Source organism: Onychostoma macrolepis, chromosome 07 (assembly GCF_012432095.1).
Source record: "Onychostoma macrolepis isolate SWU-2019 chromosome 07, ASM1243209v1, whole genome shotgun sequence".
Taxonomy (NCBI): domain Eukaryota; kingdom Metazoa; phylum Chordata; class Actinopteri; order Cypriniformes; family Cyprinidae; genus Onychostoma; species Onychostoma macrolepis.
Window position 1 is genome coordinate 19,954,367 of NC_081161.1, and position 15,847 is coordinate 19,970,213.

The 15,847-nt window shown below is 38.5% G+C and overlaps 1 protein-coding gene across 1 annotated transcript in view; it reads left to right on the forward strand.

Annotated features, from left to right (window-relative positions):
- The window catches only part of si:ch211-186j3.6 (neural-cadherin), a 303,408-nt gene that overhangs the window by 184,052 nt on the left and 103,509 nt on the right, over positions 1-15,847 (forward strand). Inside the window, exons 14-18 of the mRNA XM_058782964.1 lie at positions 196-323; positions 2,075-2,261; positions 9,213-9,356; positions 12,760-13,043; positions 14,139-15,762. Coding sequence (XP_058638947.1) covers positions 196-323; positions 2,075-2,261; positions 9,213-9,356; positions 12,760-13,043; positions 14,139-15,762 — 2,367 coding nt within the window. The remainder of the gene's footprint in view (positions 1-195; positions 324-2,074; positions 2,262-9,212; positions 9,357-12,759; positions 13,044-14,138; positions 15,763-15,847) is intronic.

Sequence of the window (15,847 nt, forward strand, 5' to 3'; positions counted from 1 at the left end):
ACAAATATTGATTCACATCAATAATGTCTTGTTAAAACTGGAAGTACATATGTTCTGTGCACCAAAGCCACATTATTCATTTTCTTTGAATGACAGCAAGCCCAATATATATATATTCCTTACGCAACAACCAAAGAAAGCTGCTGAAAATATTAGTTTGTCAAGTTTGACTGTGTGACTGTCTGCTGTTGACAGATGTCAATGACAACGTTCCATTCTTCACCTCCTCCATATACGAGGCATCTGTGACCGAAGGGGCGGAAATTGGGACTCTAGTTCTCCAAGTGTCAGCTAATGATCTTGACCTGGGACTGAATGGGAAGGTATGAAATAGTGTTTTTCAGTTGATCTAGCTATTCACTCAGTCAACCTCCATCTCTAAACACTATTCTCATACAGTACACTATGCCTAGCAATAAGATCTGTAAAATTCAAAGAAAATTTGTGATACAGCTACGCTTTAAATGAGGATGAATAGAATGATCTTTATTCTGTATCTCACTCTGACCTCCAAAACGCACTTATTTATTCTGATAAAACCCTGGCTACTGTTTTTTCAGCATTATTTGTGTCATATTTCAGCGGGAAAGCAAACACGTCTTAGATTTCATTATTTTGTACATAAATACAATTATGTACTGCACACATTCAGAGAAATAGCACATATTTTTTATAGAATGATTTAAAGAATGATATGCAATCTGTCATTCTATGCATCATTCCACTGTTCAAAAGTTTTTTTTTTTTTTTAATGTTTTTGAAGAAGTCTCTTATGCTTAACAAAAGTGCATTTACTTGATCAAAAATAATATTGTGAAATATTATTCAAATTTAAAGATTTAAAGTAACTGTTAGTTTTATATAGTAATATAATTATATATTTTAACATTTATTTCTGTGATGACAAAGCTGAATTTTCAGCAGGCATAATTCCAGTTTGTCGCATGATTGTTCAGAAATCATTCTAATATGCTGATTTGGTGCTCAAGAAATCTTTATTATTACTATCAATGTTAAACAATTTACAGTTTAGCAGTTTCACTACTTAATGTTTTTTGTGGAAACTGTGATAGATCTTTCAATGAATAGAAAGTTCAAAAGAACAGCAAAAATGTTTTTTGTAACATCATAAAAGGTCACTTGATCAATGCATACATGTATTAAAACAAAAAACAAAACAAAAAAATATTGCAGACTCCAAACTTTTGAGTATGTTTCCGTTGTTCTACTGGCTGATAGTGAACATGTTTCTTAAAATCATCATTGTTGAGTCATGCTGTGGACCGTGGTTTCGAAGGTTGTGATTAAATATTCCTGTCTCTGTGCTCAACTCTTATCTGTTGAGGGGCCTTTCAACAGCCCTCTGAATTGCAAATTCCATGAAATGGCACAATAATGAGTATCATTTGAGGGTGTGAATGCTAATATCATTTTTTTTCTCTTAAAATACCCCCCCCCACACAGCTCCTTTTGTGCCAGATTGGGTTTGCTGCGTGTTTTATTAACCTGACCCCTGCAATCATTTTATTATGCCGTTTACATTTAATTCAGCCTCTTACTTGTGTTCTCAGCTCTAATGCAGCCGGCAGGGCATCATTTAATACTCACACCATGCTGGTTTAGTGTGGCCATTCAGAGCAGCTTGTCTGATAATTGTTGTTTGGGGCTTGTTGAAACAGCAGTTGGCACCTCTTCATCAATTCAACAGTTTTGGCTATCTAGATTAGCTTCATTATTCTTAACTTGAATGGCCTTCATTTCTGTTTTACCTGCTGGGAAATTGCCAATGTGCGTTACAGGCATTACTGGCAGAACACGCAACAGGAAGTCTCAGCTTCAGGTCAGAGCGCTGGGTGAATAAATTATGAGGAGATGGCTGGATTGTTTAATTACATGTGATTAGATGAGGTGGAGTAGTCTTAAACACACACACACATGCACACAGGAAGACCAGTATTAATTGTTAATGCATTTTTCAAACCACCCTGTTAACTGTTCTGTGACAGGTTCAGCACTTTTTCTCCTCTGTATGTCATTTCTTTTTGCCAATATCTTTTTTTTTATTGTGTCTCAGATCTCATACTCTCTACTGAATGACCGTAGTGGAGACTATCAGTACTTCCGCATTGATCCTGAGCTGGGCACCATCTACACTGAGGCTGTGTTTGATCGAGAGACCAAGGGATCCTACCTTTTGGAAGTGAAGTCAGTAGATGGCTGGGAATCAGCCAGGCCAGGGAAGCATGGACAGCCCAACTCAGGTATAGCGACCCTAATGTGGCACCTTATATGAAAAGCAGAGTTACAGTAAATGGTTCAAGCTGATATGAAAAAATAGGGACAAATGTCCTCACGTATTATACATTATAAAACAGTTACTTCCTGTCCTCAAATCTGATTGGTTGAGCAGCATTACAAAATTTCTTATATACAGTTCGACATCAGTGGGACTTTTCACTGTCTGTATCACTTGTCGGTGTTTAAGTTTCAGAGAGACTGTTAGTATGCACGTTAGTGGTGGGCATTTTTTTTAGTCATTATTTCTGTTTGTTACATTGTTACGTGCTTGTATAGCAGTAGATGGCCACAGTTCAGTCATTGAATCATTAATTGAACTAATTCATTCACACTTTCATTCGGGGAACCCTACTACACATGATACACAATGTAACTGGCAATCAGGGTTGGAAATTAACAGGAGTATGGGTCAAAAACCCTGAAATGATTGAAAATACCCCTAAAATTTGAGATAGGTGCAGAAAGTGCCCCTGTTTGAGTTCTTGTCTTTATTTGTATAACATGTGATATAGTTTTTCCCGAATATTAGCACAAGTGCTGATTTGATAATGATTTTATATCACAGTTCAGTACACAATATGACTTACTTTTCAGACAGTTTCACCATTAAAAATAATTCCAATCAAAGCCACAGCAAAACTGTTGCACTTCTATGAACAAAACAGCACTGTCTTGTTGCTGAATAAATCCACGTTTTTGAATGAATCAGGTGGGTCAATGAATCACCAACCACTTGCTTGGTTCCTCAATTAATCAGCCACTTACATGAATCGACTCAATTAATGACTGACTCATTAAGACAGAGATTTGCTGCCACTACAGGTGGTTTTAGTTTAATATTTAAAGTATCATTTAATTTTCCTTCCATCATTTTATTTCTTTATTCAAAAAATACAAAGATTGGTCTGTTGTAACAGCAGTCCACTGGAGGTGAGTTTAAGAACCCAAGTGCAGTTTATTTACAAAAGGTGATCCAAAATACAAACATAATCCGAACAGAGACTTGACTTGGGATGAACAGACTTGATTTGGGATGAACAGACTTGACTTGACTTGACTTGACTTGACTTGACTTGACTTGACTTGGCTTGGCTTGGCTTGGCTTGGCTTGGCTTGGCTTGGCTTGGCTTGGCTTGGCTTGAACAGGCTTGACTCACCGACAGCGGGTTACAACATCAATACACGACAGGAGACAATGGCAATATGATGGATACTTATAGCAAACAATACAGGTCACATGACAAGAACCAATCAATGAGAGAGACAGGACACATGACTAGGACAACCAATCAGAACATGACACAATGAACAAAGGAACCAATAGCATGAATACACGAGGGCAAGGGAAGCATGACACAAACAGGGACCATGACTAAACTCCAAAATAAAAGACATGAAAACATGAACATAAAACAAAATCCAAAACCCCACGTTACATCTGTACTCTGAACATTTTTTTTTTAAGATTTTGTTTTTAAGTTAAAGCAGTTCATAATGTCATGAGATTTAAGTTTATTCAAAAAAATTAATCGCATGACATTATTTACTCTGCAACTACTTCTAAATTCCACTTCAGATGCAGCTTCTGAGCAGTCTAAAGATGGATTTTGTTGACACTGATTTCATTTGATTGGTAACAGCATTATAATGTATAAATGTAATAAAATGTAATAAAATGTAAGAATTTGACATAAAAGACAGTGTATACTTATAATACGCTCCTTGAAATAATTTGAAAGGGATAGTTCACCCAAAAATGAAAATGTGATGTTTATCTGCTTACCCCCAGGGCATCCAAGATGTAGGTGACTTTGTTTCTTCAGTAGAACACAAACGAAGATTTTTAACTCAAACCGTTGCAGTCTGTCATTCATATAATGCAAGTCAATGGGCACGCAATCTTTGAGAGTAAAAAAAACATGCACAGACAAATCCAAATGAAACCCTGCGGCTCGTGACGATACATTGTTGTCCTAAGACACGAAACGATCGGTTTGTGCGAGAAACTGAACAGTATTTTTATAATTTTTTACCTCTAATACACCACTATGTCCAACTGCCCTGAGCGCGTGCATGGCATCCGGTGCGTGACATCTGTATGTGCTCTGGCGTAGTTTACGCAAGTGCCGGAAGCGATCTGTCATGCGTATACGTCACTCATTGTTTACACAGTGCACAGAGATTGTGGGTATGACGGTTAATCAAAATGGTAATTACTTGCGCTTATCCTGATTGTTTAAACAGACTTAAACCTAAAAGATTTTTTTTGATCGCACAAACACATCCGGGAGTGTTGACTTTTCACATATTCCCAGATATCGCTTCTGGCGCTTGCGTAAACTACGCCAGAGCACAGACGTCACGCACTGGATGCCATGCATGCGCTCAGGGCAGTTGGACATAGTGTTGTATTAGAGGTAATAAATTATAAAAATACTGTTCAGTTTCTCGCACAAACCGATCGTTTCGTGTCTTAGGACATCAATGTATCGTCACGAGCCGCAGGGTTTAATTTGGATTTGTCTGTGCATGTTTTTTTTTACTCTCAAAGATTGTGTGCCCATTGACTTGCATTATAGGACTGATAGACTGCAACGGTTTGAGTTAAAAATCTTTGTTTGTGTTCTACTGAAGAAACAAAGTCACTTACATCTTGGATGCCCTGGGGGTAAGTAGATAAACATCAAATTTTCATTTTTGGGTGAACTATCCCTTTAAGGGGGCAAATATCTCCACTTAATGGAAAGTAAATTTCGCTGCTGACAATTGTGTCTGGAAAGAAAGTTATTCAATATTAACTTTATTGAACTGTTGTATAAAAGCAATATCACACTTATAGTTGGTTTTAAACTGCTAAATGCCATTTCATTCACACACAGTTCGATTACGACTTCCAATTTATAACCCATTTTATAACCAAACTGCCTACCTTAAATACTCAGGACTCACGCAGACCATATTTGAAGCTTGTGTTTGTCACTATCACAATGGTCACTGATGCTATCAATAAAACAATAATTTATACAAGATTCATATAAGTTAGTAATTACATCTGTCAGTCACAAACACTGACTGTTTGAACATAGCCAGTGGGGTTGTGGGACTTCACAATACAAAGCTAAAGAGGATCTAAAGTTCAGGGGAATATTTCCATTAGCTGCATAAAATATTACATTGCATAATCCTTGTTTAATATAGACAGCGTGACAGTTTGATTGGATTTGTTAGACCACAGGGCTAGCCAGAGTCTCACACAAATGTATTTTTCATTCATTGTGTGGAATATTAACAGTGTCTCTTTTGCCTTTGCTTTGCCTAAATAACCCACTAACACTTGAAGTAAACTAGACAAAAGTTGCTGGTTTAAATGTTGATGAAGCTGCCAGAGGAGAAGGGGAGATATCAGGGAGTAGCAGGGCAGTCTGAGAGAGAAATGAGTCAGTTCCAGTACTCTCTGCCCTCCTCTGCTGTCTGTCTGCTCACAGTTTGCCTTGCACTCCAAACAGAGGAGACGTGCACTCCAGCACGCTTACAACTGTAGCGAAATGCACAAATTTAGATTATCAAATTGACAACACGACAGTGTCAAATGCGGTCGAGCACACAAGAGACAGAGTGTTGATTAGCGGAGAGTCACATGTACACACACATAATTACTAAGAAACATGTGAATGCTAATTGCACTATGCTGTCAAAAATGTCAGTATGACAAGGAAACAAAACACAAGTGCTGTTTGAGCAGAAAATCACACAACAGAGTTGTGCCTCTGCGTTTGTGAGGGGAAAACATGACCGCGTGTTCATGGCGGAGCTCTGAACAACATGCCAACCTGTCAAAGGGTGGCAGCTAAGCGTATGCTGTGCTCTTTTTACACAACATAACACGTCAGAAAGAGAGCAGGATCAAGACTCGAATCAGACACTTTATCTACGAGTCTATCCACCTCTCACAGCCCTGACTGAGCTGAAGGCTCTGAAAAGGTCAACGCATGTTTGGGTGTTTAAGTTCTTCTATGCTTCTTTAGAGTAGCATAGGATTTGTTGCTTTAAAGGGATAGTTCACCTAAAAATTTTATTTACGTAACACTTCAGTATAGGGAACACCTATTCACTATTAATTAAGAATTTCCCCTCAATAAACTGTTAATTTGCTGCTTATTAATGGTTAGTGAGGAAGTTTTTCAGTTTATATATGAGATAGGGTTAAGGGACCTAAAATATGGTCATGCAGAATAAGGCACTAATATGTGCTTTATAAACAGACAGCATTCTAGTTATACAGGTGCATCTCAATAAATTAGAATGTCGTGGAAAAGTTAATTTATTTCAGTAATTCAACTCAAATTGTGAAACCCGTGTATTAAATAAATTCAGTGCACACAGACTGAAGTAGTTTAAGTCTTTGGTCTCAACAAATTAGAATACTTCATAAGACCAATAAAAAAAAAAAAAACATTTTTAGTGAATTGTTGGCCTTCTGGAAAGTATGTTAATTTACTGTATATGTATTCAATACATGGTAGGGGCTCCTTTTGCTTTAATTACTGCCTCAATTCGGCGTGGCATGGAGGTGATCAGTTTGTGGCACTGCTGAGGTGGCATGGAAGCCCAGGTTTCTTTGACAGTGGCCTTCAGCTCATCTGCATTTTTTGGTCTCTTGTTTCTCATTTTCCTCTTGACAATACCCCATAGATTCTCTATGGGGTTCAGGTCAGGTGAGTTTGCTGGCCAGTCAAGCACACCAACACCATGGTCATTTAACCAACTTTTGGTACTTTTGGCAGTGTGGGCAGGTGCCAAATCCTGCTGGAAAATGAAATCAGCATCTTTAAAAAGCAGGTTAGCAGAAGGAAGCATGAAGTGCTCCAAAATTTCTTGGTAAACGGGTGCAGTGACTTTGGTTTTCAAAAAACACAATGGACCAACACCAGCAGATGACATTGCACCCCAAATCATCACAGACTGTGGAAACTTAACACTGGACTTAAAGCAACTTGGGCTATGAGCTTCTCCACCCTTCCTCCAGACTCTAGGACCTTGGTTTCCAAATTAAATACAAAACTTGCTCTCATCTGAAAAGAGGACTTTGGACCACTGGGCAACAGTCCAGTTCTTCTTCTCCTTAGCCCAGGTAAGACGCCTCTGACGTTGTCTGTGGTTCAGGAGTGGCTTAACAAGAGGAATACGACAATTGTAGCCAAATTCCTTGACACGTCTGTGTGTGGTGGCTCTTGATGCCTTGACCCCAGCCTCAGTCCATTCCTTGTGAAGTTCACCCAAATTCTGTAATCGATTTTGCTTGACAATCCTCATAAGGCTGCGGTTCTCTCGGTTGGTTGTGCATCTTTTTCTTCCACACTTTTTCCTTCCACTCAACTTTCTGTTAACATGCTTGGATACAGCACTCTGTGAACAGCCAGCTTCTTTGGCAATGAATGTTTGTGGCTTACCCTCCTTGTGAAGGGTGTCAATGATTGTCTTCTGGACAACTGTCAGATCAGCAGTCTTCCCCATGATTGTGTAGCCTAGTGAACCAAACTGAGAGACCATTTTGAAGGCTCAGGAAACCTTTGCAGGTGTTTTGAGTTGATTAGCTGATTGGGATGTCACCATATTCTAATTTGTTGAGATAGTGAATTGGTGGGTTTTTGTTAAATGTGAGCCACAATCATCAAAATTAAAAGAACCAAAGACTTAAACTACTTCAGTCTGTGTGCATTGAATTTATTTAATACACGAGTTTCACAATTTGAGTTGAATTACTGAAATAAATTAACTTTTCCACGACATTCTAATTTATTGAGATGCACCTGTATGCATGCTAATAAGCAACAAGTTGGAATTGGTCCTTAAAATAAAGTGTTTCTCCTGTCATTCTAAACCTGTATGTCTTTCTTCAGTGGAACATAAAAGATAAATTGAGAAATGTGTCATTTATTTATTTATTTGTTTATTTATTTAGTTTTGGCCCATGCAATGGAATTCAAAGGTTACAAAACCTTTTTGATGACCAGAATTCTTAAAAATGTCTTCTATGTTCCACTGAAGAAATAATGTTATAAAATGATGGAACAACAACAACCCAAGTTTGAACCTGCTTTTCTTTTCTTTTGATCCCATTCCTCTCCTTTTTCCAATTACATATCAGGTCAGAGAGGCATATTCAAAAAGTTGAAATGAAGTGCCCGAAATGGTATTTATTATTGGAATTAAAGTGTGTTTAATGGGCATTTAATTGGCTTTGCCTTTATTGGAGGTTCAATATGGTGGTCAGGTGTAGGGTTGGGCTTTAGGGATATAGAAATGAGCAAGGTCCCAATATGGCAGCCATTTATCCTTTTATGATTAAAAAAAAAATACAAGATATACACTGAATTTGTTATTATTATTGCATGCTTTGTACTACAATAAGCTGATGTGCAAAAGGTATCTGCACTAATTACAAGTAGCATCTAACACTATTTTCACTTCGTCATTAATTTGTGGGTGAACTTTTCCTTTAATAATTGGTCTTAACTTCAGCAGCAGATTGTAAATGATGTGTCTACTGATAATTATATCACGTAGAGCTCATTTAAATGGGGCGGACATCACAAATTTCACTTGCTTGCACTCAGTAAACACACAACCCCCAGGGTTCTTCACATCACCTGATGGCTTCAGATACAACGTAAAGCCACACACATAAGAGGACAGAAAATGAATGAGACAAACAGAAGACACAGGAATTTGATGAAATTGGAAATGTCAGATATTTACAAAGATGGGAGGGAGGAGAGAGAGAGAGAGAGCGAAAGAGAAGTGGGGAAATGTCAGAGGCAAACACTTGAATGTAAGAAAGACAAGAAAAGTGAAGTAAAGATAAGAGTGTCTGAACACAGATTGCTAATCTTGTGTGTTTCTACTCTTGACAGATACGGCGTATGTGCGTATTTTCATCAGTGACGTGAACGATAACAAGCCGGTGTTTGCGCAGTCCGTGTATGAGGTCGACGTGGATGAGGATGCTGACGTGGGCTCCACCATACTCACAGTCAGCGCTAATGATGAAGATGAAGGTAGGTGAAGATGGGGATGATTGGTAGAACAATATGCTCATTTGTAAGACAGAAGTGGGAAATATGAAGTGTCAACTCGGGGTGTAAATGAGGGTCATAGATTTGAGAACCTGACATCACAGCTCAAGTGTGATCTTCAACACCTGATGCATTTTCTGTAAATTGTAAGGGAAATGTAGAATAATTAATTTATGAAGACCTTACCAAAAAAAATTAAAAAGAATCAATATAATTAATTATGAGGATATGATTTTTATTATACATTTAATTTTATATTAAAAAAAGAAAAATGAATAAAAAATCATTCAAAAGATTAAAAAAATATGAACAAATGTGGAAGGTCAAATAAAAAGGGAAATATTCTTTCAATATTTACAGTGTTTCAGCAGTTGGACTATATTGGTACATAAACCTCTCACAGGGCTTGGCTAGTGCACAGCGATATTAATGAAACACAGTTAGAACATGTTCCCATGAGTTTGAGTTTGTCTTCAGGCAATTGCTCTCATATTCATTCTGCTCCATGCAATAACATCTGTAACACTCATGAATGAGAGACAGAGACAGTTGTTTCCTCGTCAATATACCCTGAGAAAATAACAAATGCTGCTCCCAAGATATCCGGCCTCATACATTGCCATGCAAAAGCCTTGGATAATATTTTTGTTTTATCACACACTCCAGAAACACGCTCGAAGAGGATAGTCTACATAACTCATCAGCCTGCCTGTCTAGGTATACAGATGCACTACTGAAGCGCATAATTCCCCATGGTCCAGTTGAATCCATGTTATGCTCCTCGGTGTGGATTTGATGCAGGAGAGAGGAAGGGAATTCTTGTATCAGTCATTCATCATAATACAGCCTGGAGTAGCTGGACATTCCCCGAGCCTGAAGCTTTACCCTGATGAATAGATTTCAGCCTTCGCTGCAGCTCTGACTTAACCTGCGCATCCACTGGAGCAGAGCCATCATTGTACATCTGCACTTTCATAAGGAAGCCGTGCTTGATTCTGTGCATTAGCAGAAAACACAAATAAACCAAATATTCCCTAATGCAATTTTGTTGAGGTACCCAAGGCAACACGAGATGGTGGAGATGAAATGGCGATAAGGCTCCTAATGTGTCGTTCCCTATTCATTAACCTCGTACCAGCAGGGATATCCAAACACACTGCGAGCAGATCTGAAGGATTGTTAAGCAGGAGTGTTTTTGCATTGTTTGCTTAACTGGGTTATTTGTTTATATGAAGTCTCTTTGCATTTATTACCGACCTCAGAGAGATGAGCTTTGACTCCTAAATACAAAATAACAGCAAAGGAGTAATAAAGAATTTAATAAAATTGCGTGCTCACAACATCACATGCATTGCATCTTTCACTGTTTAATTAACAGAGCTCAACAGGGGATCCAAACATTTTCTTTTAAACTGGTTTGGACTTTGTGCACAATTCAATTCCATCCGTTCGCAAGTGAACGAAATGTGTACCAAAATTCAGGTTTGGTGAACTCTGACCTGCAAATTTGGTTAGCACAAGCAATAGACACCCTAAATATCAAAGGCTGGATGGATACAAAGAACACACAAACAATAAAGCTATGTGGTTGGCCGTGTTGTGAGGTCACAAGTATTTTTGCATACTTGGTTTTGGTCTACTGTATGCTGCAGCTCTCATTGGCTACATTCACAGCACAGGTGATATTGACCTAAATCCATTTTTCTTAGTGAGATTGTTCATTGTCATATTAAATGTCCCTGCCAAATGTATCTAACAGCATAAAATCAGTTTATAAATGTGTGTTAGCCTGTGTGTCCACCAAAGCTATTTTTTTTTCAATTGTTTTGGTGGAACGTTGCATATTTTTAAAAATGGTAGAAGCGCGATGAGATGCTAAGTATCTGTTTTACGCTGTGCATTTTTCTTGCTGCCTAGAGTTGAAAAATGTTCAACTTTGGGTAAAACGCAACATTTATCACTGTCACTTTTTATCTAGCTGTCCAATCACAGTGGAGGAAGGGCGTGACAAATACCACACCAACTGTCACATCCTGCTTGTACTACGACTGAACAACAATGGAGTTAATATTGATTTTAAAAATAATATTTTGAGTATTCACATCTGTACCAGATGAAATTCTCAGAATACCATCAATATTGAAAAACATTAAATTTGCGATGTATCTGTCACATCACGTATATATTATATTTTACCTAATGGTACCGTTATTAATTAAATATATTACATCTGTTTAAATATCTTAAGTATATTTGATGCTCTTAATTTCTTTTATTCATGACGGCATGTTTGTTTAATTGCCGAATATTGTTTAATATGCCAAAAATAGTAAACAACACAAAAATAACCTTTTAATTATAATTACTGTATTTATTATTGTTGTCTTCGTATGAAATGCAATGATCATCAAAGTTCAATAAGAATAAAATATAAGAGTTAGTCATTTGTACAAACATTGAGAAGACATTCTCAAAAAAAAAAGATTAAATGTGTAGTTATATAATGAAAATTATTATTTACTCATCCTCATTTAATTTCGAACCAACATGACTTTATTTCCTCAGTGAAAAAATAAATATATATATATATATATATATATATATATATATATATATATTGAACCTTGTGTTTTAGACCTCCACTTTTGTGTTTTGCAGAAGAAAGTCAAAGAGATTTGAACTGAATCCACACAATTTACCTTTCTTCTGCTTAATCAAACTAAAATGTCAATGGTTTAATTCAGAAAAAAAAAAATAATTTAATCTGAGTTACATGCATAAAAGCACAGAATGGGGGCGGGTTGGTGGCACTGACAGAATAAAAAAGGTTTAAGCTACATGAGTCTTGAACACTGCGTTTTCTTTTGAACTTGAACTTGTGTGCTTCAGAAGAGAGCTTGAGCTGAATGGACTTTTGATTAAATGTCTGACAAGAGCTATGCGTAAGTGCAAAACAAAGTTTTAGCACAGGACAAATCAGAAATAAATGAATGTTTTTCACAGATTATTGAAAAAAAAAATGCTTAGAAAAAGAAAACATTTTTTCATTCAGACATATCTCCACCTTATTTGAAGTTTATTGGTCTATGTTTCCATGGTGGCGAGTTTCCAAGGCTACTCTTGACAATAACCTCTAAAGGCCATTGAAGCAGATTATTGTTCACCTGCAGAAAAAAAAGCTTGTTATCGTATTTTAAATAGATACATTTTTTCTTGCTAACCATTTTTTCCACTTTTAAAAGTTTCTGACTTTTAGCCTTTAGTGCAATAGCCTTTATATAAGTTTCAGTGTAGGTCTATGCTTTTCTTTTTGTTCCTCTTAAGAATTAATTCAGGCCAGAGGAGGAAGTTTTCTTTGTTTTCATTAACTGCTCTTATTCTCCAGGTGCTAATGCCAAGTTGCGCTACCAGATTACATCAGGCAACGTGGGAGGTGTTTTTGACATGGAGCCCGAGGTGGGAACTATCTTCATTGCCCAGCCACTGGATTACGAACAGAACAAGCTCTATAAGTTGCACGTCTTGGCATCTGATGGGAAGTGGGAAGATTACGCTACTGTAATAGTCACCATTGTAAATAAGAACGACGAGGCACCTGTGTTCTCTGTGAACGAGTACTATGGCAGCGTGACAGAGGAGCTGGACGGTTCTCCTGTCTTTGTGTTGCAGGTACTGCCTTTAGATTCTCTGTATTGTGTATATATCAGCTCTGCTCAATTTTCAGATCACATTTGTCATTTTAAAATAGCAACTTTTGGTAACACTCTAGAATAGGGAACACTTATTCACTATTAACTACGACTTTTCCCTCAATAAATTCCTAATTTGCTGCTTATTAATAGTTAGTAAGGTAGTTGTTAAGTTTAGGTATTGGGTAGGATTAGGTTTGTAGAATAAGGTCATGTAGAATAATGCATTAATATGTGCTTAATTACTACTAATAAATGGCTAATATTCTAGTAATATGCATGCTAATAAGCAACTAGTTAAGAGACCCTAAAATAAAGTGTTACCCAACTTTTTTGTGGCTCCTGTTCCTTAATTAAAAAAAAAATATATTAGGAGCTCCTCTAAATGTAACAAAAACAGGTCATGGATGTGTGATTGCCACATTATTCTTTTATTAATAGGCTATGTGAAAATGAATAATACAACAATTCATTGGAAATTGCCCAAACACTCATTTATGTTACCTTGCCAGGGTATTTTGTGCTTCATAATTATGGATGAAAACTGTGATTGATTTGTTCTTCTGAATGCATTCAACATTTTGATCGCGTCTCTAGAGGTTTATGCGTAATGATTAAAGTCCAAAAAAAACAAAGTTAATTATTAAAAGTCTGAATTTGCAGTGAGTGACATCACTTTATTTGTCCAAAGATGTTAGAGGCTCATTTTTAATCAGAATGTTTAATCTTTTTATACCAAAGTTGTTGGAGGTAATCTTATTTCCTAACTTTTTAATTTTATTACCTAACTTTTAAATTTTATTAGTCAAGAAGGAGTTTAAAGTTTTTCCTTAAGCTTTCTTTCTTTCTTTTGTAGTATACTATTCTGGGTTTCTCCTTGAAATACAACCCCTAGCTTTGCATGTTTATAACCAATAAAGTCCAGAAGAGTAGGGATGGATGGGTGGATAGATGTACTGATAGATGGATGGATGCGTGGATGGACGAATAGAAGGTTGTTTGAATGGATAGATGATTAGATCTTATGTTAGAGTTTGCAGACTGAAGTTTTAATATATTTGCTTTGTTTTTGTAGGTAACAGCATCTGACCCAGATAAGGATGCTGACCAGGAGGCTTTGAAATATTCCCTTCATGGTCAAGGTGCTGAGAGCGAATTCATCATTGACGAGGTGACGGGGAAGATTTATGCTCAGAGAACATTAGACCGTGAGGCCCGGGCAGTGTGGCGTTTTGTGGTCCTGGCCACGGATGAGGGCGGCGAGGGACTAACAGGATTCACCGATGTCATTATCAATGTGTGGGACATAAACGACAATGCTCCTCTTTTTGCTTGTGCCCCGGACAGTTGCAATGGTGACGTGGCTGAGAACTCCCCTCCTGGCACTTCCGTCATGGAGATGACAGCCACTGATCTGGATGATGCAGCTGTCGGACAAAACGCAGTGTTGGCCTATAGGATTGTGGGAAACGCTGCCCTTAATGGCGCTAATAGTGGAGCAGATGTGTTCAGCATCAATCCTGCTACTGGGACGGTTTCAGTGGCAATGTCTGGCCTGGACAGGGAGCAGACCGACTCGTATGTCTTGGTGGTGGAAGCACGAGATGGTGGAGGTATGATAGGAACGGCCACCGCTACTATACACGTGACAGACGTCAACGACCACGTCCCACGTTTCCTGGACCATTCGTGCTCGGTACGCATCCCTGAGAGCAGTGAGCCCAACACACCAATCATAGAGCTTGCCGCAGAGGACGCGGATGCTGGTGAGAATGGCCAGCTGACCTTCAGTGTGGTGGCAGGTGATCCCGAACAGAAGTTTTACATGGTTAGCCATCGACAAGAGCAGCGCGGGACCCTTCGTCTCAAGAAGCATCTGGATTACGAAAGACCGGGCGAGCAGCGCTTCAACCTCACCATTAAAGTTGAAGATATGCAGTACTCCAGCCTGCTGCACTGCACACTTGAGGTCGAAGACTGCAACGACCATGTGCCAGTCTTCATTCCTCACTTTCTACAGCTTCCTGCCGTACGAGAGGATGTCGCTCCAGGGACTAGTGTGGCAAGTGTGGCTGCCAGTGATTTGGACTCGGGGTTGAATCGCGAGATCACTTATAGCATTGCTCCGGAGTCTGATCCGTACCATCTGTTTTCTGTGGACCAGTCGGGGTTGGTCACTGTGGCTAGTGAGCTGGACCGGGAAAAGTTTGCACAGCATCACTTGGTTGTACTTGCGACAGACCACGGCACGCCACCGTTGACTGGCACCGCAACTATCCAAATGGCTCTGCTGGATGTCAACGACAACGGCCCTGAGTTTGAGGCTGCGTATGCACCAATAGTGTGGGAGAATGTTTTGGGCCCGCAGATTGTGCGGCTTAACCAGAGCTCCACGTTACTGAGAGCCGTGGACCAAGATTCAGAGGAGAATGGCTCACCCTTTTCCTTCTCCGTGCCTCTGGAGTATCGTTACAGCAATGATTTCCACCTGCAGGATAATGGGAATGACACGGCCACCATCACCGCCCTGAGAGCCTTCGACAGAGAGAGACAGAAAGAGTTTCTACTACCTGTCATCATGACCGATAGCGGCAGTCCACCAAAGACCGTCACTAACACGCTCACTATCACCATTGGCGACGAGAATGACCACGCCCACATAGCTGGACAGAAGAAAGTGTTCATCAACTGTCACAGAGGTAATGGCTTCAACCTTATAAGTATGTACTAGCAGATAAAAGGGTCAGTAATGATTAAACTACATTTAATTAAATGGGCTGCTTA